Source organism: Amphiura filiformis, chromosome 7 (genome assembly GCF_039555335.1).
Source record: "Amphiura filiformis chromosome 7, Afil_fr2py, whole genome shotgun sequence".
NCBI lineage: Eukaryota > Metazoa > Echinodermata > Ophiuroidea > Amphilepidida > Amphiuridae > Amphiura > Amphiura filiformis.
The window spans coordinates 13,935,235-13,962,836 of record NC_092634.1 but is presented as its reverse complement, the minus strand read 5'-3'; the positions used below and the strand labels follow the sequence as shown (position 1 = coordinate 13,962,836).

The 27,602-nt window shown below is 35.5% G+C and overlaps 1 protein-coding gene across 1 annotated transcript; it reads left to right on the top strand.

Annotated features, from left to right (window-relative positions):
- The first annotated feature begins 1,973 nt into the window (after nucleotides 1-1,973).
- On the top strand, nucleotides 1,974-25,826 carry LOC140156770 (uncharacterized). Its single transcript, XM_072179731.1, is given in 6 exon segments — nucleotides 1,974-2,108; nucleotides 4,474-4,939; nucleotides 4,942-5,172; nucleotides 9,339-9,479; nucleotides 17,854-18,148; nucleotides 24,420-25,826. Coding segments are annotated over 5 exon segments (1,212 nt in total). The 5' UTR covers nucleotides 1,974-2,108; nucleotides 4,474-4,635; the 3' UTR covers nucleotides 24,661-25,826.
- Nucleotides 25,827-27,602: the final 1,776 nt, after the last annotated feature.

Here is a 27,602-nt window from a genome sequence, read left to right as displayed (position 1 = left end):
GCACCTTTATCTTTACTTGCTAAATACTACTAAATAGGTGCCGCGTTAATAGGCCATAAGTCGAGTTACGTCCAACTTTGAAATATATATTTGATACCGGTATCATCTTATAGAACTAAATTCTGCATAACATTTCTGAAAATGACTACATATTTTAGGTCCGACTAATTTTTGAGAAATTTAGCGCTATAAATATTTGAGAAAAGTGTGGGCAGGGGCGTAACCAGACCTGATCTTCCGGGGGGGGCAAGATTTAAAAATTTCCGGGTGGGGTCCAGGGGCGGAACCCGTGCTCCTGGTATTTGGAATATTAGAAGCTAAAAAAAAAATCATTTTTTGAGTACAAATTTCCTTTCTCTTCTTCCTTCTTTTCTTCCTTTTCCTTCCTCTTTCCTCTTCTTTCCTTTTTCCTTTTTTTCTTCTCCCTTCCCCTTTCCCTTCTTCCCTCTTCTTTCTCTTTTCTCTTCTCCCTTCCCTCTTTTTCTCTTCTTCCCTCTTTCCCCCCTTCCCTATTTTTTGCTCTTCTTCCCAGTTTTTTTCTGCCTCATGTATTCAGATGAAATTAATAAACATAGTATAGTAGGCCTATTACTATTTTTTGGTATAATTATGTTAAATTACTAATGCCCAAATGCTCCAAAAATAGGCTTATGTATTGCTGTAAAATATGTTCTTTTAATGTAATAATGTCATAAATATAGGCCTTATGCGTCAAATTCCCCCTACCCCTTATGTGTCCCACTTAGGCCTACCCCAAAGTGGGACAGTTGAGTCATTACATAATTGATCCCGCCATTCTGTACTCAAGTGTACTGAATTGGAGTATCGCCCCAAAACTAATGTCAGACATTGTCCTAGGATTATACTTGAATTATAAAAACTTAAGTCCAATCTTTATTCACTTACATGAGTTTTATATGCAATAATGTCCTTAAAAGGGCATTTCGTGATCCACAGCATCATCCCCCACTTTTCTCAAACAAAGTTGAGATTTTTATATCACTGGAAACCTCTGGCTACATAATGTTTATGTACAAAATATTTCTTGCAGATTAATTCGTTTAGCAAATATATCGTGAAATTTGAATTCCGTTCTGGTATAGGCCTATACCAGAACGAAATTACAACACATGGAGCAGTGTAATGCACTAAATCATGCGTAACTCGCAAACGCAAAATCGGAATCAACTGAATTTTTGGGAATAAGCTTTTTTCGTGGATATCTACTGATAAATGTCATAAAAAGATGATGTTAAGATCACGAAATACTCCATTAAAAGGGCATTTCGTGATCCACAGCCTCATTCCCCAATTTTCTCAAAAAAAGTTGAGATTTTTATACCACTGGATACCTCTGGCTACATAGGCCTAATGTTTTATATGTACCAAATATTTCTTGCAGATTAATTCGTTTAGCAAAAATATCGCCAAATTTCGTTCTGGTGCACCAGAACGAAATTACAACAGCGGCCTGTCATAGGCCTACACATATTAAATCATGCATAACTCGCAAACGCAAAATCGGAATCAACTGAAATTTTGGGAATAAGCTTTTTTCGTGGATATCTACTGAAAAGTGTCATAAAAAGAGGATGCTATAGGATCGCGGAAATGGCCAAAATAACCAGTGGGGTTTCTTCCCGGGGGTTTCTTTCCCGGTTTCTTTCACATAACCTTGTTATTTCAACCTAAAATGGACAGCAACCCTTCCCGTCAGTTATTACTAATATTATCCATTTTGAATAAAGAATAACAAAATCAAAATTTGACGGTAATCGTACATTAAGGCTTTAAGTGTCCCTCTTACCCCATCTTGCCCTATGCCGCATACTCGCATGCCGTGAATATAGCTACACGCTCTTAAAATAGCGATAGACGTCATTGCCTGCAACCAATCAATTATGTGTATGCATATCACATGCATAAGCTTCATTCCTTGGTTACGGGCTGTTGTTTTCAAGCAACGACGGACGCCGTTCGCTCAGCAGGTTGACAGGCTGACTATGAAATTCCAGCGAAAATATTTCTTGAAATCTTGCACAATTGATGTATTTGAGGTGGGATTGCAGTGTCATATAATGGAAACGGATCTTTTCAGCTAAAAATAGGTAGGTAAAATATTATAGGTGGTAAACTATGTTGATTTCAAAGACTTGTTTTAACATTCATGTAAAATTTTCCCGTGTTTTGCAGTGACACTTTCGCGCGGGTTTGTTTACATGGCAAATTACTATGCATTCGTGTTGACAGTAGCTTTTATGTACTGTGTTGGCCATTCATAAATGTGGCAGTAGCATTTTGTGCATCAAAACTATTCCGTGCTATGTCAAAGTGGTCGTTCCAAGCACAGAAGGTTGAGGTCTGAAGTGCAGGCGAGACCCCAGGTGCAGCAATCGACCACCAGCATGACCAGGTCAGTCACCATCCCATCCACGTTTTCAATTTTTGGAGGAGGCATGTCACTTCATAGCTACTGCATGAAATAATCAATATTATTACTATGATACAATATACACTGACTACTGTTAGTCTCTGTTAATGTTTGATGATATAATATCAACAAATAAAAAACCCTTTAAAAAGGGATGTACCGGGACAGGAATGATTCCATGTGAAGATTAAATAATCCTTCTGGATGGTGGGAAGTACTGATTGATTGGTGGTAATCATGGTGAAAAGGATTATTCCTAGTTGACGCTAATTCACATGTCCTCCTACTCAAATATTATTATCACCAGGTTTGGATGGCATGAGTAGGAAGCAGACACTGTTAGGGTACAAACACCCCTACACATAATACCCCACATACATGGATTGCTAAATGGTCTTGTGGCCTAAAAAACAACTGACGTTCGCACCTTATAGTATAGATTAATTCATTCATAGCTCTTTTTGTTTTTTGAGAATTTAAGCATACAAAGTAACAAGCAAAATTTTTAGAAATATTATTTTTTCGAAAACTGAACCCAAAAATAGCACCTTTAAAGCCAAGAATTGAATGTTTACTGATAATATTCTTAGTAACAAAATTCAATCATTACTTACGACCTATGCCCTAAAGCTTCATTCTAGTTGTGACATATTTGTCATCATAAAAATAGACCCAAATATTTGAAGGTGATGTGTGCATCAATAGCTTTTGGTCATCATCGTGTTACCAGGAAATGTACATATTTCCAATATTCAGTGATCTTGCTTATTTATTAATAGGCCTACAGGTCTTCGATGTGATTGATTCAACTTTTACCATGTTTACTGCATGTTGCATGGTCAAACATGTTACATGTAGTTGAAAATTATCCAACACATATTAAGATAACAGACCACCACAGACAGAGCACTAGGAACATGAATAGAGTAAGATGTGTAAATTAAATATGTCATCAGAACTCAGCAGGTAGCTCTCACCAGAGATATTGGATCACATACCATACAACACACTGAGATACTGAACTCACACAAAGCATGTATGGTACCCGGTGTGTCTGCCCACATGATCCCATAGCCTGCCAAGATAAGTGTTCTAGTGAAGAGAACCAGCCAAACTTCCTAGTCTAGATTCAGAAAGATTATTTTCCTAAAACATATACCTATTTTACCTTACCATGCAAAATCAACACAATATTTCTGATATCCGTTCAACCACAAGTTATAATGTTGACACATTACAAGCATAAATCATCATCAAAACAACTTGATTCAGGTACGTGCTTTCTTTATGAATTTCTGTTTCATACATAGTCTAGAAACAACAATTTTTTATATCCAACTAATAAGTACCGAGGCCAGCTTTGCTGGCCCCGGTACAAAAAAACCTTGCCTTGAGTGTATGCAGGGATATATGTTTTTACAGAATGGCCTTTTTTTTACTATAGCTTAAATTTTCAAGAGATGTTTATAATATAAATGTATTTCCATAACTTGGCATGTTTTTCAATGAGTAAAAGGGTTTTTTTCTTCTACAACTTCCAAAACATGAAAACTGCTATAAATATTTTCCATACCAAAAAGTAGGGAATTATCAAAAATAGACATTTTGTACCCCTATTATTATGTTTAGGTCAGACTCCTAAAGTACATGGGAGCCAGCCAACTGATGCTAAATTGCAAGACTATTTTCAATCTTGCAATTTGATCAGGGAACAAATCAAAAGTTCAATGAAGTCCTGTAAACGAAAGTGCTTTCGTTAGGAGGCTGACTCCCTACCTAAGTTTGAAATTTTGAAACATCAACTTTGACTATATTTTAACAAGTTTTTTATAATCGTAAGCAAACTCCCCCAACTAAAGGTCTTTCGTTTTTAGATGTTATTGAACTTCTTGTTCGTACAATCAGCGCAATCTTTTTATTTGACGCACCATTTCCCAACGGTTAAAAACGGTTGAAGTATACGAAGCCATTGTAAGAATAGACTGACAATACATTTTTGTATTTTGTACTTAAAAATATAAATAAATATTTTTATTTTACAGGTATGATGAGCCTTTGAAAACAGTTTGGAAGAGCAGGCACGCTAATCATTTAGTATGAAAATATTTTATTAATACTTCAAAAGCACCATTTCATCATGTGATCTTCAGAAGTTACTTGCAATACAGCTGTTTTAACAAGCTGTTAGAACTTCAGCTTGCATCATGGCAGAAGCAGCAAGCATAGAGCCAGATATTATACTTCCTGGCCAAGTATGTATACCAGAGGAGGAGGAAGAAGAGGACCGAGAAACCTCCCCATCACAAAGACCTCCAGGTTCAGCTGGTTCTGCAGGCTCTGCTGGATCAGGAAAAAGGGTAGCAGTAACATCACTCAGTGGTAGTTCCTCAGAAGGGGAAACCTCAGATTTTGAGGATCAAATTCCTGCATCACCATGCAGCAGTACTTCCAGTGGACCTATCTATGTGAGACCACCAGGATTTAAACATCATGGCCAAGAAGTCCAAATTTTACAGTAAAACATAAACCCTCTGTGAAATTGAAGAAAAAAGTGAAACGTCAACCTTTACTAGTTGCGGAATATAACTATGCACTATCTGTTGTAAAGAAAGAAGAAATCTGTGATTCAAGAACTACAAATGTGCCACAATCCCAACAACCCGCAACAAAGAACAGCCCTCGGGGGTCAGGGGTTATGAGTAAATTAGGAATAACAGGAACAAAACCAAAAGCTAGAAAAGGTAAGAACTGTTCACTCTTCTTAGTTTTCTAAATTTCAATACGGTACGATTTGAAAATTCAAAAAACAAACGTGAAATAATATTGTTTTATCGGTTATATCAGGGCAAGATTATATCTTTACTCTATTGTGATTTGTTTGTTTCTATCTAAGATGATGCTTGTTTTATTATAAACCTATTTTTATCAGAAAGTTGCAAGGAAATGTTTGTGGGGGTTCAAAGAAACGTTAACCGTTTGGCCCCAAACATTTTTTGATCCTGCGTTAATACAGTCTTTAAATAATTGATCCCTAATTTTGTTCCCCTCCCAGCATTTTCATAATGCTTTTATGCCTAGAATATCCTTCTTCTGAATGTTTTCTTTTTGGAACATGGATTTTTTTATTCCCCTTTAACTGTAATACCCCCTCCCCACCACTACCACCCCACCACCGAGGTACCAGTATTTATGAACACTTTCTTACACATTGATCATGTTGATTCAGACCACATTTCAATAGGTAGTACTAAAATCACATTGTATTGAATAGGTTGTTCAATGTTGTTCAATGTTGTCCAACACATTTCACTACATTTAAATGAATAATATTGCTCTTCTAAAGCTATCCTATGCGATTAATTTTGCTAGCCTCATTGAATATTTCAGTGTGAAAAAATTCCAATTTGCATCAAATATCACCTGCGCAGAATAAGCGAAAAATGAATTAAAATTGAGTTATAAAATATTGCGTCACACATTTCAGTAAATTCCTTACTTATTAACAGCCACTGAATAAATTACACATCCAAAAATTACTTCAGCTACAAATTTAGATTTATACCTGTACTAAAATGTCCATAGCTTTTGAGCTTAAAACAATGACATGTTGAACTCAAAGGTCTTTATCTATGTGAAGTTGAATTATTGCCAGTCCATTTAACATGGGAAGTGTAATGTAGAACACTCAATGGCCTTCACAATACAATGTACGATTAACAGTCTTCTGACTCCGTTATTAGAAATCTTGAAAGAAAATCAACCCAGTCAGCTCCATTTAATTCAAAACCATGGCAACTAGTTGCTTGGCAACCAACATAGCCATTCACAATGATAGACCATGCGTGGGGACCTGCCCTCATCAGCTGTTTCCCCATGAATGTACTTTGCCCTTCATTACGGTGAAAATACTAATTAACATCTATATCATATAGAGCCTGTTTTACCCATTGATGGCGGCTATGAAAGCTTCATTCAGTATTTCAATTGTTATGATAAAATTAATGTTTTTGTTACAATAATACACAAGTTGTTGCAGTGTATACATCCCAAGAATTTGCTTACTCATCCTATGGCTTTAATTTTAAGATCTTATGACACACATATTTTCTTCCGAAATATGCATTGTACACCCATATTTCTTGAAAATAATTTGTTATTTTTTTTAGTACTACATGTACATAATGTTTTATATTACTAGGGTATTTTATTGTATGCTTTTTACTTTGCTTGCATTTTAAGAGCGTGATACGCCAGAGGCGGACTGTACTTTACGGAAGAGAGAGAGAGAGAGAGTTAATTTTGTGGGCAGTTCCAAGCACGGTCAGATCAAGGGGACTTGCCCCCTCAAAAAAAAAAAGACCAAAAGAGACAACAAATGTTGTTGACATTTTAGGCATAGTAAAATTTACGGGTTTAGAAATTGTACAATTTTCCGTCTCCAAGGGGGTACCCTTAAATATACTTGTCAGACTAAGTATAGGGGATATTACTTTATATTGATAAACTGTATCAAGCTATCAGGTTTAAATTTGGTGGGACTAATCAAACTGTAGCAGTGGCGTAGCTGGGTTTTTTTCCAGGGGGCAAGCCTGTATGGGGCGGGGTGCCAAATCCACCAAACAAAAATTTTGCCGCCCCTTCCTCAAAAAGGTTGACCCAATTTTTTTTTTCGGTGGTTTGAAAAAGTGAAAAGCAAAAAAAAAAAAGGAATACAAGGGATAGTGACTTCATTTTGATATAATATAGTTCCATTTTTTAACAAAATTTTAAAATTGTTCAAATTCTATACGCACCTTATATCGTTGGCCTATATGGCCTATGGATTCTCTCTTTCTCTTTCTTTTCCCCTTTTTTCCATCTCTCTCACTCCTTTATTATTTTTTGCCCTGCGCTAGGGGGGCCAAATGGGGCGGGGCCCAAATAGGCATTGCAGGAGGGGGCAATTGCCCCCCTGCCCCCGGCAGCTGCGCCACTGAACTGTAGACCTTCTAAATGTACATTGATCTATCTCAGTGATTATTATGCAATAATGAGCCACCTTTCCTCTAATTTGCCAGTTGAAATAATCAAAGTGGAGGCAGAGGAAAGCACTTTTAAATATGTTCAAAAAGCAAAATACGTGTTAGCTATAAAAAAACAGACTTACTGTCATTGCAGAGCAGACTTGTAATTTGTCATACATGTGTGCACAGAGGTCATCTCAAATATAGCAACTTTTTGGTACCCGGTACCATAGTTTTACTTAAAGCCATACCGGTAATGTGTGATTTGCTTCACAGCGACGTCCTCAATTTTACTCAGATTTTTACTGCCCAGTGGTGTACTAAAAGGCCACGTAAAAGACTAAGCTTGAAGTGATAACAGTCAAATTTAACTTATTATATTAAAACCGGGTCGACCCGGTTTTATTCAGAGTTCATTGATCGCCTGTTTGCTAACATCTCCCATGGATGTCAGCTTATGTATACAGACTATACACACGTCGAGCGCGATGCTCCGTGCAGTACCGGTATTACATCTTACGATCGGCGAGCGTAGTACACACATGTAGGCGCTGGAATGAAATCGCAATTTTCTTCGTTAAATACCTCATTTTTTTGGCTCGAAATTAAAAGAGGATAATGTGATCAGTGAAAACAAACATTTAAATAGGAATCTATTCTTTATGCAAATCACACATTATTGCTTTAAAAGGACTTTCAAGAAATGGATTATTACAGACCTGCAGCTTATTGAAAATCTTACATGTATTGAATATTTTCAGAGCATGTTACCGGAAACAAAATTTTATTTTTAGTAGGCCTAATTAAAGACCCATTCATTGATCCCAGCGCAAGTGTAAAAAAATTAAAATTGTTTATAAATTGCTTAAAAGTCATTGAAATTGTCATTTGGTATTTTTGAAATGACAAATTTGACAAAAAACAAAGAAAACAGCAGTAGGCCTACTGGCGAAGTTGAAGCCCCATTCAAATACATGTAGCTAATTTGGATACTGTCAGTATCTAAATAACAGATTTGTGTAAAATATCTTATTTTGTCTTAAATACATGGCTTTCAGCTGAACCACTCGCAGGCTATGTTAGCACATCTATGACAATGACAAAGGTGCCAAAGTCTGAATTTTGATGATTTTTACGATCGTCCGGATGAGCTAATCACTGAATTGGCCTTTAACTGATTCCCCCCCAAAAAAGAACTATATATATACCGCAGGTAAATCAGAAAATTGAAATGCTGTGTTAAATATCTATTACTATGCAATCCACCTGACTGCTCAATTTATGACGTAGATCAGTGAGACAAAAATAAAGTATTACAATGTAGAACAATTGATAGTGAGATGTCACTGATGAACTGTGATTAATTTCCATTGTATGAGATGCATGGGACAGCCACACCCATGACCTTATAAAAAAAACCTCACACAGCTAAGTAAATAAGACGGTATGATTTATTCAATTTGTAAAAGTGTTATTTGTTTTCTCTATGAGAGAGGGACTTGTATACTTAGTCATTATTTTTATATGGTACTATTTTAAGTGTAATAAATTGCAAGCTTTTATGGCAAATTTTGATATAAAACCAGCCTAATTTATCTCTTTAATAGGTAGGTATGTACAGTACAGGTCCTGCTATTTTCATAAAATAACATAATGCAAAGTCTGTTATTACTATTCAGAATATGTAATCAGGTACATGTAGTGGTGAGAAAATATTATGAAATGACAGAACCTTAAAAACAAATTCCCCAAAGACCCCAAATATTGCTCAATTCAACCCCCTCCCCCACATATAATCATAAATACCATGTGTACTGTACAATATTTCAAGTATGATAAATTATAACCTTTTTATGTGCCATTTTAACATCAACCCATTTATTACTGTTCTGTTCTTCTGACAGATCCGTTACCAATGAAACTGCGTGCCTTGCCGCAGTCATTCTGGCAGCAGCCTAATGCAGTGAATTCAGCATCTCCAGGATCGATGTATGCAGTGTTACCCCCATTATCTAAGGCTGATCAATCTACTCCAGATATAACAGGCAAGGATCAATGCATTGAAATAATTTGACTAATTTCTTTGTTCAAATGAAGAGTTCGGATGCAGAAACTGATATATCCATTTATCTCAATTTGAGATATTTGCAAATTATACTACTGGTCAAATAACGTAAACGTTCCCCTAATGGCGCTATGGGCTCCTTTGACATAACTTGAATTTTAGACGCAAACTAAAAGTGCCCTCCCATAAAAATTCCACCAGCAAATAAGGGCACATGCCCTTAATTCTTGTTGGAATTTTTAGAGGAGGGAGCTCTCTATTTGTACATGAAATTTACCCCAAGGCAAAGGAGCCCAAGTGCGCCATTAGGCAAACGTTTACAGTACGAAACAATAAGAAAATGTGTGATGTGATCAGGCTACATTGTACATGTAAATGAGTCATTTGTTACTTATAGCTAATAATAGTGCTCAACTTCATTTGTATTATTACTGTTCTGAGCAACACTAAAATTACCAGATTTCTCTTGACCCATAAATCCAATCGTGATGGGTTTTCATCAAAATCAAAGTCTGCAAATGGCCCCTATAATGAACTTGAAAACTCAATTTTGGTTTTGCCCGACAAATCAGGCCTCGAAATAAGCCAGAATTGCTGAGGGCCATTTGGGCCCTTGGTATTAAATGTTTGAGGGCCCTCACAAATTTTTGTTGGCCCAAATTTGGGCCAATTGGTTTCAACTATGAACCCCACAAAAAAGTGAGAAAAATTACCACAAATTTTGCGGGCCATTTGGGCCTGCCGGATGCGTCTTTTGCGGGCCCTCACTGATTTTCAGGGGCCGAGGGCCCTTGGGCTCTCCTTATTTCGAGCCCTGCGACAAATGATTCATTTTGCTTGATCACATCCCATGTGCTATGTTTGATAATATTCACAAAAAATTAACTTGGAATTTTGTAGGGTGTTGATTTAAGCCAGCATCAATCATGGGACATAATGTTGATGGGTTCATCTCAAAAAGGTTTTCAAAATAGTTAAAGGCTATAACACATTTTGCATCTGAACTGTTCATATAATCCCTAGGCCTTACAGTAACCAAGCAGTAGATTCTAAACTGTATGTAATCTATTTGTTGCCATCGATACTGCAGGTGGCATAAAATTGAATGTCTACTGTAGATAGTATCATGCTGTCTACTGTAGATAACATTGTCACTCACTGATGATCAGGGTTGCCAACAAATTTCAGCCTGAAACGCAGATCATAATAAAAAAAAACCCATTGTTTCTCCTAACCATTGGTTTCTATGTGAGAGGAAAATACCGGAAGTTGCTGGAGAAAATATTGAAATGTTGCCTAATTTTTTCTTAACCATTGGTTTATATGGGACGGAAAATCGTCAAATGTTGCAGGGACAGTCGACAATTGGGCTACCAAATCATGAGTTTAACAACCTTGCTGATGATAGGCTAGATAGCAGATGCTGTAAGACCCATCACAAATGCTATCTTCTGTGTATGCTCATACTAGAATGCTAAAATACTTTCTATATAATGTAGTTGTACATTAGAAGTAGTTTTTTTTTTGCTATCTACTGTAGATAGCACCACTTGTAATCTATATGGCATGTTGGATTTTGAATTGGCAGGGTTGAATCAGTGCCCCGCGGTTTAGGTTAGCGCGCGTGATTTGAATCTACGGTAAAGTCCAACATGGCATTACTTGCAACTTGAGCTGAAACACACTATACTGTACAAATGTAGATAGCGTTTCCTTGCTATCTACCATACAATGTACATAAAGCATTCCTTTGTATTCACATTCTACATGTATCTATTGTGTATGACCTGCAGCTCCAGATGTCTAACACTTTCAATGTCACTGAATTGCTATCTACTGAAGATAGGCTTTACTTATGGATAGTATACATGTAGTATGTGTTGTCTATGACTCTACAAGCTACATAATATTGATAACAAGTGTAAAATCTATCTCAAAATTTAGCTCACAACACATTATAGCCTTTTTTTAAGTGGATGTGCTCAAATTCAAGGTTCGAGCAATCCGAGTGGAAGAATTTCCCATTTATCATGCTTTTAGAGAGGAGGTGAATTTCAGTTTAACAATGGCATGATCGTGTTTCTTGTCAGGTTCAAATTGCTAATAGGTTATACTGAAGATATATGTACGTATACAGGCTATAAACATGTCAGGTTTGAATCTGTGGTCTACCTACATGTAGCTGCCTTTAAAACTAACAGGTTAATTCTCTTAACGCGGGTGTCGACTGCAGACGACAAGTTTCAATTTTTTTTCTTTTCAGAAATGTAAATTTTCAATTCATGACCATATTTGGAATCAGTTTGAAAAATGCATTAAAATGAGTACAAACATGCCTAGTATTGATCCAGTAATTCTTAAGATAGCTCTTGATATTTTGAGAAAATATTTCAAAACTTGAACTTTTCCCGTTGAAGCGCATGGCTAGCACGCAGAGCATTAAGCTAAACATATGGACTATAAAGAAAGTCAGCTTTGAATTGTGTGTTACCAGTTGAAATGCTTACGTTGATTATCGGATCGGCAAAGTTGATCCAATTTTAATATAGACCAAGACTTAGAGCAACCACCACAAAGCTTCAGCAGATGGTGCTCAAATAAGGGCGTATAATTGTCCACGCTCCACCGCATCGTTTTCATGGGTTGGTCCATAGGGTTTTTTTTTTCTCTTTTTGATTGCTAAGTAAAACTTTGGATTTTACATCTCCAGCAATTCATTATGATGTAACATGTTAATTAAACACCCACAGAATCCTACTATTTGGGAACTAATTATGGTAATATCCAGCATACCAATAAGGGCTCATATTGAAATTCCCTTACATAGGAAGGTGTGCGCCATCCTGCAGCTTTCCTGTGCTAGCATTCTTTTGTTAAAATCCTGGGCAGGGTGTATCACTGATGCATATAATCCATCCGTTTTATGACTGAGCTTTCCTGAGGCGCGCGCTTAGCGAGGGGAATCCTGCCTTCTTTCTGTGTGAAAACGTGGTAGGGTATTTCAATATGAGCCCTAACACAATGCAGTTGAAAGAGTCATGTGCAAGAGACAGTTTGACACGGGGGCTAAAATACAGCAGAAGAAATGGAAAATATTTTAAAAAGTGCCTGTTTTACACTCTCAAAATAAAACCATTTAAAGCTTGGTGTTAGAGCTTTTAGCGCAGACCACTGAAAGTAACTTTTTTGTGGACATCATGTGTGTTAAATGCACATTGGTACAAGTCTACTGTATGTTGTTTTTTTGTATTTTTCTTTTTTAAACCTTTGAAAATATTATTTAAAGGAAAATATTATTTAAAGGTCAAACACTTGACAGCTTTTCAAGCTTATGACAACTTTTTGATGAATTTATTCTGAGAAAAAGGTCAAAATATAAAAAAGCTGCATGTATTTGGAACTATCATGTAGGGTTGGGATTTTCGGGTAATTTTGTGCCTGGGTAATCGTTTATTTTTTAGGCAGGTACCAAAAAAAAAAAAAAAAAAAAAAGGATCATTCATGGTTGACTTAAAAAAAAATGCATTGAATTTGAATGCATTTTGAAATCATTAATAGAGTATGACATGAATACAAAGTATCAATTTTCATATTAAAAATACAAAACATCTTGAAATTTTTAAAATTTTTTTTAGGTCAACCATGAATGATCCTAGCATTTAGGTCTAGGTCCAGGGACAATACAAAACAGAAAAAACCTTTTTTTTTTATTTTTAAATTTCGGGTATCCGGGCATGGAATTCCTGCCCGGGTACTCGGCTACCCGGGCGGGACTCGAATTCCCGGGACTCGGTCCCTACCTTACTATCATGTATGTCAAAAGGAATGTGTGAAGGAGGTGAATTTGATATTCCAGTTTAGTGGTTCTTATGTAAAGTTCAATAAAGGTTAGCACATTTTTGTCAAATATATTATTTTGACCAGAGAATAAATATAGATCCTAAAACTTCTAAGGCAAAAAAAAAAGGTTTGTCTCAAAGCTTGCGTGCGCGTTTGTAAAATCCCACGATTTGACAAAAAAACAAATGCGGAAATTTTTTATTTCAAAAAGTTTTTTTTATAGTTTTTCCAGAAAAATCGTGAAAATCAATACCATGAAAAAAAGTCGGGAATAAAAAAAAATTTTGTTTTTAAATTTCTCGTGAGCTTTGAGACAAACCTTTTTTCTTTGGCCTAATATCTATGTGGATGGCTTACATTCAAATGTTAAAAGGTTAATTTATGGCTTTCAACTGTATGGTGCAGTAGTAACAGATTAATCTTCATATATATCTTTTTATGGCAAATGATAGGCTATTAGGCTTTATCATGAAATGTTGAATTTTATTTTGTGGCATGCTGCATCATACTGGTGGACTGCCAATATTACTGTTTAGGTTTAACATGTATGAACTTGCACTTGCAGATTATGTGTTTTGATATATATTTCTATCGTAGTAGAACATGTGGCCAAAAATAGCCTTTTTATGCTTTACTTTGCAATTAATTCTGTTTCGTTTCTGATAGAAAGGCAAGAATTTGTAATTAAACTAGGAGATTTTTATTACTACTTTTAACATTGTCGGTATGAGATGGCATTTCTACCTGTATTAAATAATTTCTTTCAAAGTAACACATTCCTTTGGTCAAAAAAGCAAGAAAATAAAAAGCACAGTGATTTATAATGCAGTATGCACAGGCATAACACCTAGATGTTGCTCCACAAGCCTCAGCACACTTTACAGGTTGTCGCTGACCACTACAGCCCCATATCATTCCATAAACCATTTAACAACTCAGGGACTTTGCCGCTTCAAGATCGCACACTTAGACATTCCGCAATATTTTGGAGCCAGGATCAGCTCCCCGAGTTTTGTACGGGTTACAACGAGACAATTAGCAGTAAGTTCTCCTTGTCCAGGGGAATTTCAAGCTTACTCAATTCTTCCACAAGAGCGTACTAAACTAAACCAGGGTTCGAACCCTCAACCTCACGCACCATACAATGTAGTTGAACGCCTTATCAATTGAGCTAACATGATTGCTATAACTCATAAAAGCAGTATCTTAAGTAAGGCTTGTTTAACTGATATTACGTGAATGAATGAAGTGATACAAAATGTATGTTCTCTAGATGACAATTTCTTGTTGTAGATTGTTTTGATTTTGATTTTACATGTGGGTATCAGTTTTGGGTGGGATAAAATAAGTATATTATTATTATTATTATTATTATTATTATTGACTTTCAACCTTATAGTACATGAAAATAAAGTAGACAAGTGAGTGCTATTTATAGTACAGTTTGTCTACTGTAGATAGCAAGTGACTGTAGAAGGTAGCAAATGAATGTTATCTACAGTAGATAGCAAGTGAATGTTATCTACAATATATAGCAAGTGAATGCTGTCTACTGTAGATAGCAAGTGACTGTAGAAGGTAGCAAATGAATGTTATCTGCAGTAGATAGCAAGTGAATGTTATCTACAGTAGATAGCAAGTGAATGTTATCTACAATATATAGCAAATGAATGTTATCTACAGCAGATAGCAAGTGAATGCTGTCTACTGTATTTAGCAAGTGAATATAGAAGGTAGCAAATGAATGTTATCTACAGTAGATAGCAAGTGAATGTTAACTATTGTAGATAGCTACTAAATGTCATATACAGTAGAGAGCCAGTGAATGCTATCTACAGTAGATAGCTAGTGAATGTTATCTACAGTAGATAGCTAGTGAATGTTATCTACAGTAGATAGCTAGTGAATGTTATCTACAGTAGATAGCTAATGAATGTTATCTACTAGGTCCAGGGACACTACAAAACCGAAAAAATAAATAACTTAAAAAAAACCCATTATTTTTTTTAATTTCATTTAATTATATTTTTTAAAATTTCTGGTACCCGGTTACCTGCCCGGAAAATGCACCAGGTACCCGGGCACAAAATTACCTGAAAATCACACCCCTAGTAGATAGCAAGTGACTGTTATCTAGAATGTTACCTAGATAGTACCGTAAGTGAATGCTATCTTATCTACTGTAGATAGCAAGTGAATGTTATATACAGTAAGTGAATGTTATCTTCAGTAGATAACAAGTGAATGCTATCTACAGTAGATAGCTAGTACATGTTATCTACAGTAGATAGATGGGTGCAAATGAGGTTTTCTTGAGGGGTCAAATAGATGTGAGATACCACTCATTTTGATACATCCCATACATGTATGTATAGCATACATGAAAGCTCTGTTGAACAATTACAGTATTTTTTACTAAAAGAGCAAAATGACAGAGAAAAATGTCCCATTGGCACTAAACATATTGATTGCCCTCCTAATTCAGTAGGTAATTTGATTTGATCGCAATCTTATTTCAATTAGTCCAATACAGCAGGTAGTGTATTTGTGTTGCCATATAAATTGCTCTTCCTTATCTGATTTCATTCACAGATGTCTTGTATTATTTGTCACATAATTATTCTAAGAAGCAGTGAAGCAATTACAGGGTTGGATTACAGTGCATGATATCATATTTACTGTCATGACTATATTAAGATATGAGCTTTTACAGATTATGAGCAAGCAAAGTTTATGCTAATTTATTCATAATTTAATAAATATCATGATAACCTTTGATATTTTTATAAATGAATTGTCTTTGAAGCAACTGATCAATATGCAGGGTTGCCAAAAGATTTCGGCCCGAATCGCCGGTCAAATAATCGAAAAGTCGCCCAATTTTTCTCTTTACCATTGGTTTCTATGGGACATGAAACTATCGGAAGTCGCGGGAGCCAATGTTGAAAAGTTGCCCAATTTTTTTCTTAACCATTGGTTTCTATGCGACAGGAAATTGTCAAAAGTCACGGGAAAAATCTTCAAAAGTTGCCCAATTGGGCTACCAAATCGCGGGTTTGGCAACCCTGTCAATATGAAGGATGTACTCTGTAAATATCAAAGAGGACAGTCACATCAGTCTCCATAGAATTAGTGAATGCTTGGTGGTTGCCTAGCGATCATAACAAAACAAAGCAACTAGCAAGAATATTAATGCAGTATTTGTTTCTACGTGTATGCTATTAAAATGGCAGTATTGGCACCCAAGCCAAGAAGAGAGGGATTTCCTTTGATATCCTAACCTTGTCCTAATGAAAATTTAACAGATTATTTTTCTAACAAAATATATGTGTATGTAAACATTAATCCGAACAGTTCTGATTTTTTTCGCTCCTTTATTATAATGCCAGTTTGTTTGAGCTCCATTTCCTTATTTAAACATTAACACCAGGGTTGGCGATTTTTTAAATTTTTGATTCAAATCAATTAAAAAAAAAAAATTTATCCCAAGAACTGCTATACCCCATGATAAAGTCTAAAGAGACCAGTGAAATGCTAGACATATGCACAATCCTATCAGGTATTTACAAAAAATCAAAACATGTTTTCAGGTGTGAAAATTTCAAAGAAAAAATTTGGTAAAATCATGGGAAAAAAACTGTTGAATTCTGCACCTTGATTTTTAGCAATAGATAAAATGACATCATAGAGGTATTTAATTGTATCCAAAAGGTGTAGAAACATTAGAAATGAAGTAAAACAGGCAATTCAAGATAGAAATTAACTTAAATTGATCAAAAACTGCAAAAACTGAAAAAGTTGATTTAAATCATTGATTTTTAAAATATATCATTTGATTTAAATCGTGATTTAAATCAATTGATTTAAATCGCGCCAACCCTGATTAACACACACAAATTAACATAAAATACAAAAGGGAAATTTAGATCGGTAAATGTCTCAAATCATGTTGAATTCAGAATGTTCAGTATTGCTCAAAAATGCACCATCATTCCTTTTTTGTTGAAAATTTTCACGTGTGAAATATTAACAGAAATTGACTGATTTATATGGAAAGAAAATCTTATAATTTGAGTCTATGATAAATAAAAGCAATTCTTTTTCACAAACTTCTTTTTTGTTGAAAATTTTCACGTGTGAAATATTAAAAGAAATTGACCGATTTATATGGAAAGAAAATCTTATAATTTGAGTCTCTGATAAATAAAAGCAATTCTTTTTCACAAACTTCACAATTGCAAATAGGTTGGCACTTTGTTTATATAAAATGTGTAAATCGTACTTTCCATATTTTGCAAAAATTACCCAAAAACTTGATATTCAACAATAAAGCCATTGCTTTATATTTCCCAATAAAGCCAAATACTCAATGCGATGTAACCCAACATTGCATTCATAGCATAGCAAATTATAATTTAGAAAATCTATACAAATCTGTTTCTTACATCCTTCATTGTATGCAGAATTATTCCGGGAATTATTCACAATTATTATTTATTTTTACATTCTTACAGAGGTCAGGCCGGTGACTCCACCCTCGGATAATGAAGAAATCAAAGAAAAAGACTCATCATCATTATCATCATCAGCAGCAGAAAAAGTGAAATCGGACTGTAATAACAATAATAACAATAAAAGCGGTATAGGAGGAGGAAAAGAAATGAGTCAAGACGTTCGTAAGAAACAGCCCAGACCACCGCCAAGAATTGTCAAGGTCTCTCCGGCTAACACAGATTTATTATGTAAATTGTTTGATGGGGTTGAAGCTAGTGACATCAAGAAGAAATCAACCACTATGAGGAGAGGAAGGTGGGTAACTTTATGTGAACCAGGAGTGGTATTGAGGGCCACTCAAATATGATTAGTCGGGCTCTCATTCACGCGCGGATGGGAAATAGTGTTCACTTTATGTTTGATACGGTTTCTAGACTGAAATTTTACGTAGAACACGCTCCCGTAGTCCACTTTAATTAAAAATGTGCCCAAAGTGCTTTTTCGGGGGGGCCTACAATGGGGGGCAAAATTACTAAAAATGTATTCTAAGGCCAATGGTGGTGATTTTGGTGTCTAAATATATGTTTATGGACACGAGAAAGTCATTTAGACAGTTTACTAAATCCAAAATAGCTTCCTTATGTTCCAAAATTCAAAATGGCGGCCAAAATGGTGAATTTTAGCCAAACTTATTTGAACGGCTTTTTCAGGCCGATGGTGGTGATTTGAGTGTCTATGAATATGTTTGTGGACATGAAAAAGTTATTTACATAGTTTATCAAAATCCAAAATGGCTGCCTTATACAAAAAATTCAAAATGGCCGCCAAAATGCCGAAAATTATTCTAACTTATTTGAACGGCGCTCTCGGTCCGATGGTCGTGATTTGGGTGTAGGTATATGTTTGCGGACATAAAACAGTCATTTATATTGCTTATAAAAATCCAAAATGGCTGCCCTATGCCCAAAAATTCAAAATGGCGGTCAAAATGTCGAATATTAGTCTATATCATTTGAACGCCATTCTCAGGCCGATGGTGGTGATTTTGGTGTCCAGTTATATGTTAGGGGACATGACAAAGTCATTCAGCTAGTTTACAAAATCCAAAAAAGTTGCCCTATGGTTCAGAATTCAAAATGGCGGCTAAAATAGTGAATTTTAGTAAAAATTACTTGAAAGATATTCTTAGGCCGATGGTAGCGATATTGGTGTCTAGGTATATGTTTCTAACATATAGGCCCCTATAGTGTACATGACCAAGTCATTTAGATGATGAAATCTTAAATGGCTGCCCTATGCTAAAAAATTCAAGTGGTGGTCAAAATTGCAAATTTTATATTGATTTTATCTAATTATCATATAGACACCCCAGCTCTTGGGACTTAATTTTTGTTTTAAATCTAAGGTCGCCGTGTCACAATATAATCACTTGTAATTGGTACATAGATGCCCAAATTATTCAAAATGGCGCCATTAACCAAATAATAACATTTGATCTATTATGATTTAAAAAGGTGGCCAACTGTTGTATATCCCGTAAAAGGTAAGCGATTTCTATCTTTAAACTGGGGTATTTGAAGATCGGCCATAATAAGAAACATAATAATCATTATAACGCAATTAAGGAAAGTGATTAACCCGAGAACTATGTAGGGGGGTTGTACCATCCCTAAGGTTTTTAATATAAAAAAAAAAAAAAACACGCGTCTTTACGCCTAAACGACTTAAACTAATCGTAGATCCATCATGTACGCTCTTTTAAGTGATACAATTTTACCCCAGCACCTTACCCGGGGAAGGACCGGCCATCACGGATGACCATAGAGGAGGGGTTGGTGAGGCCCACCATAGGTTTCTACAGTAAATACAGTTTCATTTCACTCTTGTAAAATTATTCCAAGATATATTGACTTTTTACTTGTTAGTTAGGTTGAAATAGTCATTTTCTTTTATATTTATGAGACAATTCGTGAAAATCGCATGTTAAAGTAGAATTTTTGGAAGAAGATCAATTTTGCCTATACTTTTGTAAATAACCAGAATTGAATACATGAAAACAAAACCCACACAAGTCCATCGAAAGTGATTTTGAGAAAACTAAAAAACAAATGTGTATCATACATGCCGGGTATAGGCCATTTTGGATTTCACATGCTAATAGACCCACGTAGAGGGTTGATTTGGGTTCAACTTTTATACATATGATAGGCCAATGTATAAGCAACCATTGTCCATGCTTAACTCAATTTGGCCAAAGTATGGACTTGGGTGGGTTGTGCATTCATATATTCAATTTTGCAAGGATGTGCTCACATTATGACGTCATAGCGATATTATGTGGGGAATGTTTGTACTTCTTTTGGTATCACTGGATAGACAAAGACCCATAGCTATACATTGGTACCAAATACAATTGAAAATTAGGGGCATTTATTTAACCTGGAGTGACCAATCAATGCACTGGCACTGGTCTCCCTTGGTCCCCAGGTTCCCAGTTCTAGTGTTAAACGTACACATGTTTCCACTTTTGATTTGTTATGAGTTAAAATGAGTCCAGGGATGCCGTAGTTGAGAGGATATGTCTGTTTATACAAATCATAAAAGCAGTTATCAATGCCATTTGCGACGAATATTACTCGCAGGATATGACATTTCGTGGATTTTCTGCATGGTCAAGAAGCCTTTGCTAGGGAGTGAACTTTTAGGCGTTTCTTCCTCTTGCCGCTATCACCATGATGGTATATAGCAACTGTTCCTTGGAGTCAATAGGTAACTGCGAAAGCTGGATTTGTTAGAAGCTGTAAGAAAGCCATCACATTCGCTTGTTTGGTAATAATATTGACCAAGACCTGATAGCCTTCTGATAAAGGCCAGTATCCATTGAGCAAGGATAGATTATAAACAAATTTATAGTTGCCACTTTTAGCACATTAATTTCACTCAAAACAGATCAAAAGTGGAAACGTGTGTAAGTTTAACCCTAGAACTACTGAGCCATATTTTGTAACACGGACTACAAAGGGGTGGGGTGTTGCAACCCCCCTAATTTTCAATTACAAACGTCATATGCCGTTATATTTGGTACCAAAGTATAGCTATAGGTCTACTCTCTCCAGTGATTCCAAAAAAAAAGTCCACATTCCTCAGTCATAATATCGCTATGACGTCATAATGTGAGCACACCCTTGTAAAATTGGGAAATTTTGGCTATCTACAAAAGTATAGGCAAAATAGATTCGGCCAAAAAAAACCACGATTTTAAATCTAAAGTGCGATTTTCACCGAATTTGCTCATAAATATAAAAGGAAATGACTATTTCAACCTAAGTAAAAAGTCAATATATCTTGGAATAATTTTACAAGAGTGAAATGAAAATCATGATGGGCCTCACCTCCCCCACCCCATGGCCATCTTTGACCCCCGGGTAAGATGCTTGGGCAAACATTTTATCACTAAAATGAGCGCAATGGATGGATCTACGATTAACTTAAGTCGTTTGGACGTAAATACGCGTGTTTTTTTTTATGGCGGATGAAAAACCTTTGGGGTGGTACAACTCCCTGCTTAGTTCTAGGGTTTATCACTTTATTTATTGTTATAATGATTTCCATAATATGATGTTTCATATTATGGCCGCCAAGGTCTTCAAGTGCCCAGGTTTAGAGATAGAACTAGTTTACATTTTACGGGATATACAACATTTTCAATCGTCTTTGGACTACCTTTTAAATCATAATAGATCAATGGACATCAAATGTGATCCTTATAGTGTTAGTTAGTATTAACATTTGATTTAATGACGCCATTTTGAATATTTTGGGCATCTATGTTCCATTTATAAGTGATTATTATTGTAACACGGCGACTTTAGATTTAAAACAAAATTTAAGTCCCAAGAGCTGGGGTGTCTATATGATAATTAGATAAAATCAATATAAAATTTGCAATTTTGACCACCATTTGATTTTTTTAGCATAGGGCAGCCATTCTAGATTTCATCAAGTATCTAAATGACTTGCCGTGGTCATGTACACTATAGGGGCCCATATGTCATAAACATATACCTAGACACCAATATCGCTACCATCAGCCTAAGAATATCTTTCAAGTAATTTTTACTAAAATTCACGATTTTTGCCGCCATTTTGAATTTTGAATCATAGGGCAACATTTTTGGATTTTGTAAACTAGCTGAATGACTTTGTCATGTCCCCAAACATATAACTGGACACCAAAATCACCACCATGCCTGAGAATGCCGTTCAAATGATATAGACTAATATTCGACATTTTGACCGCCATTTTGAATTTTTGGGCATAGGGCAGCCATTTTGGATTTTTATAAGCAATATAAATGACTGTTTCATGTCCGCAAACATATACCTACACCCAAATCACGACCATCGGACCGAGAGCGCCGCTCAAATAAGTTAGAATAATTTTCGCATTTTAGCGGCCATTTTGAATTTTTTTGTATAAGGCAGCCATTTTGGATTTTGATAAACTATGTAAATAGCTTTTTCATGTCCACAGTCATATTCATAGACACTCAAATCACCACCATCGGCCTGATAAAGCCGTTCAAATAAATTCACCATTTTGGCCGCCATTTTGAATTTTGGACCATAAGGAAGCCATTTTGGATTTCGTAAACTGTCTAAATGACTTTTTCGTGTCCATAAACATATATTTAGACACCAAAATCACCACCATTGGCCTTAGAATACATTTTAGTAATTTTGACCCCCATTGTAGGGCACCCCGGAAAAAGCACTTTGGGCACATTTTTAATTAAAGTGGACTACGGGAGCGTGTTCTACGCAAAATTTCAGTCTAGAAACCGTATCAAACATAAAGTGAACACTATTTCCCATCCGCGCGTGAATGAGAGCCCGACTAGATAGTATTGTACATTATACATGTAACCAAATTTTTTAATGACACCCTAACAAATTTTACACTACCAGCTAAAACATTCATAAAGAGGAATACACAACACAAAATTTTACAGCCAAATCAATTCTTTTTTAAAAACATACATTCCACACGTTGAAAATTACCCTACAGAAGGTAAACTGATGAAAAAATTACCATTTTCTTTAAAATATAAGTATTTTCAAACCCTTAAATTAATCAATCCTTTTACGGTAAAATGATTTAAACATACGCATACAAAATGCATACATGTTGCTAAATTGGTAAAATAATCCTAATCCTATCATATTACATTGGTTGGAAAAAATATATATATTAATATAGATACACAGAGGTAAATTGTTTTCAATTAATTTGGAATTGGACAAGTGTAGCATAAAATTTGTAATATTTAATTGACTCTTTCAAGGTTGCTATGATTACATTCTCTGTATGTTGAATAAAGTATATTCTATTCATGCAGATTTTAACTCAGAAAAGAACTTGTTTTAGCCTTGACTGAGATTTGATGCTCTGGTTATAATGAGATGTACTTCAAATTCCCAAAGCACTGACAATAATAGAGAGCCTGTCACCTGGAATTGCTTGTAATTACAACATGTCATCTAAAGTGGATCATTTTGACATAGTTACTAAATGTGTCAGGTTCATTTGAGGGGTTTAGTTGCAAAATAGGAAATATTCCATAGCTACCTTGTGTTCATTTGAAAAAATATATATTGTTATAATCTGAAATAATCTAAAAAAGACTAGATTGCGTCTCATGTCATGTGTCAATCAAACTCAGAAAAGATTTGTTTACTGTGATTGAAATTTCTGAACGAAGCAGTAAAACAGTGTGCCCTTTGGTCATAGCGTCAATCCGTCTTTTTCAGAATTGTTCGGTTTCATGACGATATTTGGAATCAGCATGAAAAATGCATTAAAATTAGTACAAACAAGCCCAGTATTGGTTCAGTGGTTCTCAAGATAGCTCTTTGATATTTTGAGAAAATATCTCAAAACTGGGAACTTTTTATGTTGAAGCCTTACATGGCCAGCATACAAAGTATTAATACACAGATTACACAGGGAAGCCTTTGGATAAATCTTAATCCTTCAGTTCCAAATGTCAGCAATAAGTCTCACAGATAAAACACAAGAGGGTTTCCAAATTCTTCCCAGAAGACGGTCTATTCAGTTTATAATTTAAACATTTTGTGACCCAAATCGAGCAAAATTGTGTCAAAGTCGCTTTGCAATTTCGTAAGAACATTTTGTCAGCTAAAATATTATCTTTTAAAAAATTTACAAAAAACATATCCACACTCTCAAAACTACATATTCAAAAATCTATTACAAGGCCAAGGGACACTTACAAATAGGAATCTCTGCAAAGTGAAGATAATTTCCCCATTTAGGATGTCACTTTGAGAGGGCAGGTCATAGTGAGTTACGGCTTTGTGGTTCTGAACCCTCGATATCCACACTCTCAAAACTACATATTCAAAAATATGTTACAAGGGACAAAATAGGAATCGATTCAAAGTGAAGACAATTTTGGAGATGCATGTAATGAGGGTGGGGAGCACAATCTGGGACTAAAACTAAAAATAGTTATACTAATGTTGGTTTTCTAATGTTGGTTTTTTTCTTCTTCCCTCTTTACAGACCAAAACGTGAACCTAATCACTCACAAAGTCACAGCAAGCATCTCATTGGGGATGACCCTTACATGGTGGATGCATTACCAGTATTATCGTTAACTGATACAAGTAAGCAAAGTAATGCGCCCTCATCACATCTCTCTGTCGTATCGGTCAAATCGGGAGGAAGAACATTCACCTTACCCTCTCTGAGCGTAGATCAAAATTATCCTGCCATGCTGTCAGAAGTTGTTAAAGCGTTATGATCCTGATCTTGGACCTGCTGATTTGGATCTAGATGTTGATGTAGGACCTCGTTCAAACACTGGGGCCACAACAAGACAATGACTGGCAGAAGCTGTCAAAGGTCTATAGGTTATTTTGCAGAAGTGACTCAACTGCTTTGCACCATGATGAATGCTATTGCACCCGGGTGTGCAGCTGAACATGCTGAAGAGTAGGTAGTGGAAAACCAGCAATTTTTTGCTTATTTCTGCATGTGGATCATGGGCAGGTGCAGCGGATGGCCAAGACCTCGTTCCAATCATTGCTGTATCCTGTCTTGTGCATTTGGATATGTCAGTCAGTTTTATTTGATGAAGGCTAGATTTGCATTCTGGTACCATCTTAGAATTCTACTGGGAAGGCAGACCACACCATACGAGGGGGTATCAAAAAGTTTTTGAAATCGCCAGAAGTGAAAGAGCTATATCAATGAAATTTTGTCAGTGCAATCACTGGTCCTTATGTATAGTATGGTGCAAAAATGGTCTCATAAGTATGTTTACTTTTTTTACAGGTGGCGCTAGATGCCAATAACCTGCTACCCCAGTTACTGCGCATAAACTGCAAGATTGAGAAAATTGAGGCAAGCAGCATTATTAAGATCCTGCTTTTGAAGGGTTGCAGTGCCTACAAAATCGATGATAAAATGAAAGTTACCTTCGGTGGTGATTGTGATATGTCACTGTTGCTTTTTGGAAAAGGAATTTTTATTTCATCACAGATTTTCTGGGCACTGTAACCCTTAATCATGCTACATGCCTTAATTTTCTCCATTTTGCTGGTTATGCGGTTACATAGGCAGGTACTGACATCTAGCGCCTGTAAAAAAAGTAAACATACTTATGAGACCATTTTTGCACCATAGTGTACATAAGGACCAGTGATTGCACTGACAAAATTTCATTGATATAGCTCTTTCACTCTGGGTGATTTCAAAAACTTTTTGATACCCCCTCGTATTTACATATCAGTTGTGGAGTCAAAAATGGGCTATTTCAGTTGAAATCCATACACTCCTATGGAAGACATACATAGCCTTATTGGTACACCTGCACAGAGAATATGCATTTCAAAACGGGATTACCTGAACGAGTGACTCGATCTACAGCCCTATGTAGAAGATTAAGGTCATGTCTTCCACACAGGGGATATAATTATATGGATTTCAACTGGAATAGCCCAATAGTAGCTCCAGATTATTTTGCCAAGCACCTTCAATACTCAGTGGTCTTAGTGCCACTGTACATGTATGTGCATAGACACAAACTTGTTCAATTTAGGCATTTGCTAAAAGAAACTTGCTGGGCCAAAGTATTTTGGTCCTCATCATGACAATCCAGAATAGTGGATTTCCCATAGTATTATGCAATCAGATATAAGGGGTTCTGGTATAATGCACATTCCATGACCAGAAAAAAACATGCAGTATATTGTGTGTCATGTAAACTTTCCAAGTATTTTATTCCATATTTAAGATTGTGTGCTCTTCTTTTACTCAGTTATAATATTTTACAAAACACCTTGAGATGAAGCAAAATAATGATTTTTCTTATTTCTATTAGGGCTCTTTTTGAAATTCCCTTACACAGGAAGGTGTGCGCCATCCTGCAGCTTTCCTGTGCTAGCCTTCTTTTGTTAAAATCCTGTGTGATTATAACACTGCAATTAGCCACTTACACAATGTAAATTAGGAGCGCGCTTTCCTGACCGAGCTTTCCTAAAGGCGTGCGCTTAGCGAGGGGAATCCTGCCTTCTTTCTGTATGAAAACGTGGTAGGGTATTTCAATATGAGCCCTTACTCCTTTGGTGATGCTGATTAATTTTATGAGTTTTACATTACATTAATTTCTGGTAACGATTTCAGTCACAATTCAATATTTTTGATGTGTTTTTTCATGTGCTGTATGCAAGAAAGTTGTTAGTGCTTTGTTATTATTGTGCACAAACAACCTTCTTACATTCATACAATGCTCTGGCTGGACATATAGGTCAGAATATAGCAAGCATTTACTTTCAGGGAGCAAGTATTCAATATTTTTCTCTGCAGATTTATTTTGTCATAAAATCCAAGACTTGAAAATGAAATTTTTTTTTAATAGCCATCTTTCCAAAATCCTAAAAATCTTCTGTATTGTATTTTTGTTTTTGTAAGATGTTTAGAAAGCCAAACACCTGTCAGCATCACCTGGAGATGTTATAATTGAGATAAAATTTAACAAATAAAGTTGATGATTTTGCGCTGGTTTGACATTGCTAGCATGCTGTAAGCTACAAATACCTTGAATAAGACTGTGTGTCTTCTTGTTATCCATCCAGTAAACTCTGTATATGTATTTTTTCAGATGATGTACATATTTTTAAATTGTAATTTTTAAATAGAGTATTTAGTATTGTTACATTATATATCTAAGATTATATAAAAGAATTTATTGACCAATATATGATCAACTTGTGCTAACATATCACATATTTGGGTATGTTTATGTTTTGACAATCTATTTTGTGCTGGAGTTTTATGCCAAAATTCAAAGTACCATTAAGCATTGTGAAGCTTGTATCTCGTCTCAAGTTGAGACTAATATGCTGGATTTTGCAGATTTGAATCGGTGCGTTTATGTGGTTGAGTTTGATGGCGTTACGGATAAATCGCTCTTCAATGCGTGTGTATATGTCCAGCAGGATTAGGTTAGCTTGCGATTCAAATCTGCCACTGCAAAGTCTAACATAGTGTTACTCTCATCTTTTTTGAAACAGAATATATTTATATTTGTTTGATATTAGTAAATATATGTAAATGACCATAATGATTCAACATTTGCTATTCCAAACATTCAACTACTTATTTTTCCCAAATCACATGTATGTATGAAAGATGATAAAATTTTGTATTTACATGTTGCAAGTAATTTTATTGGAAGAAATG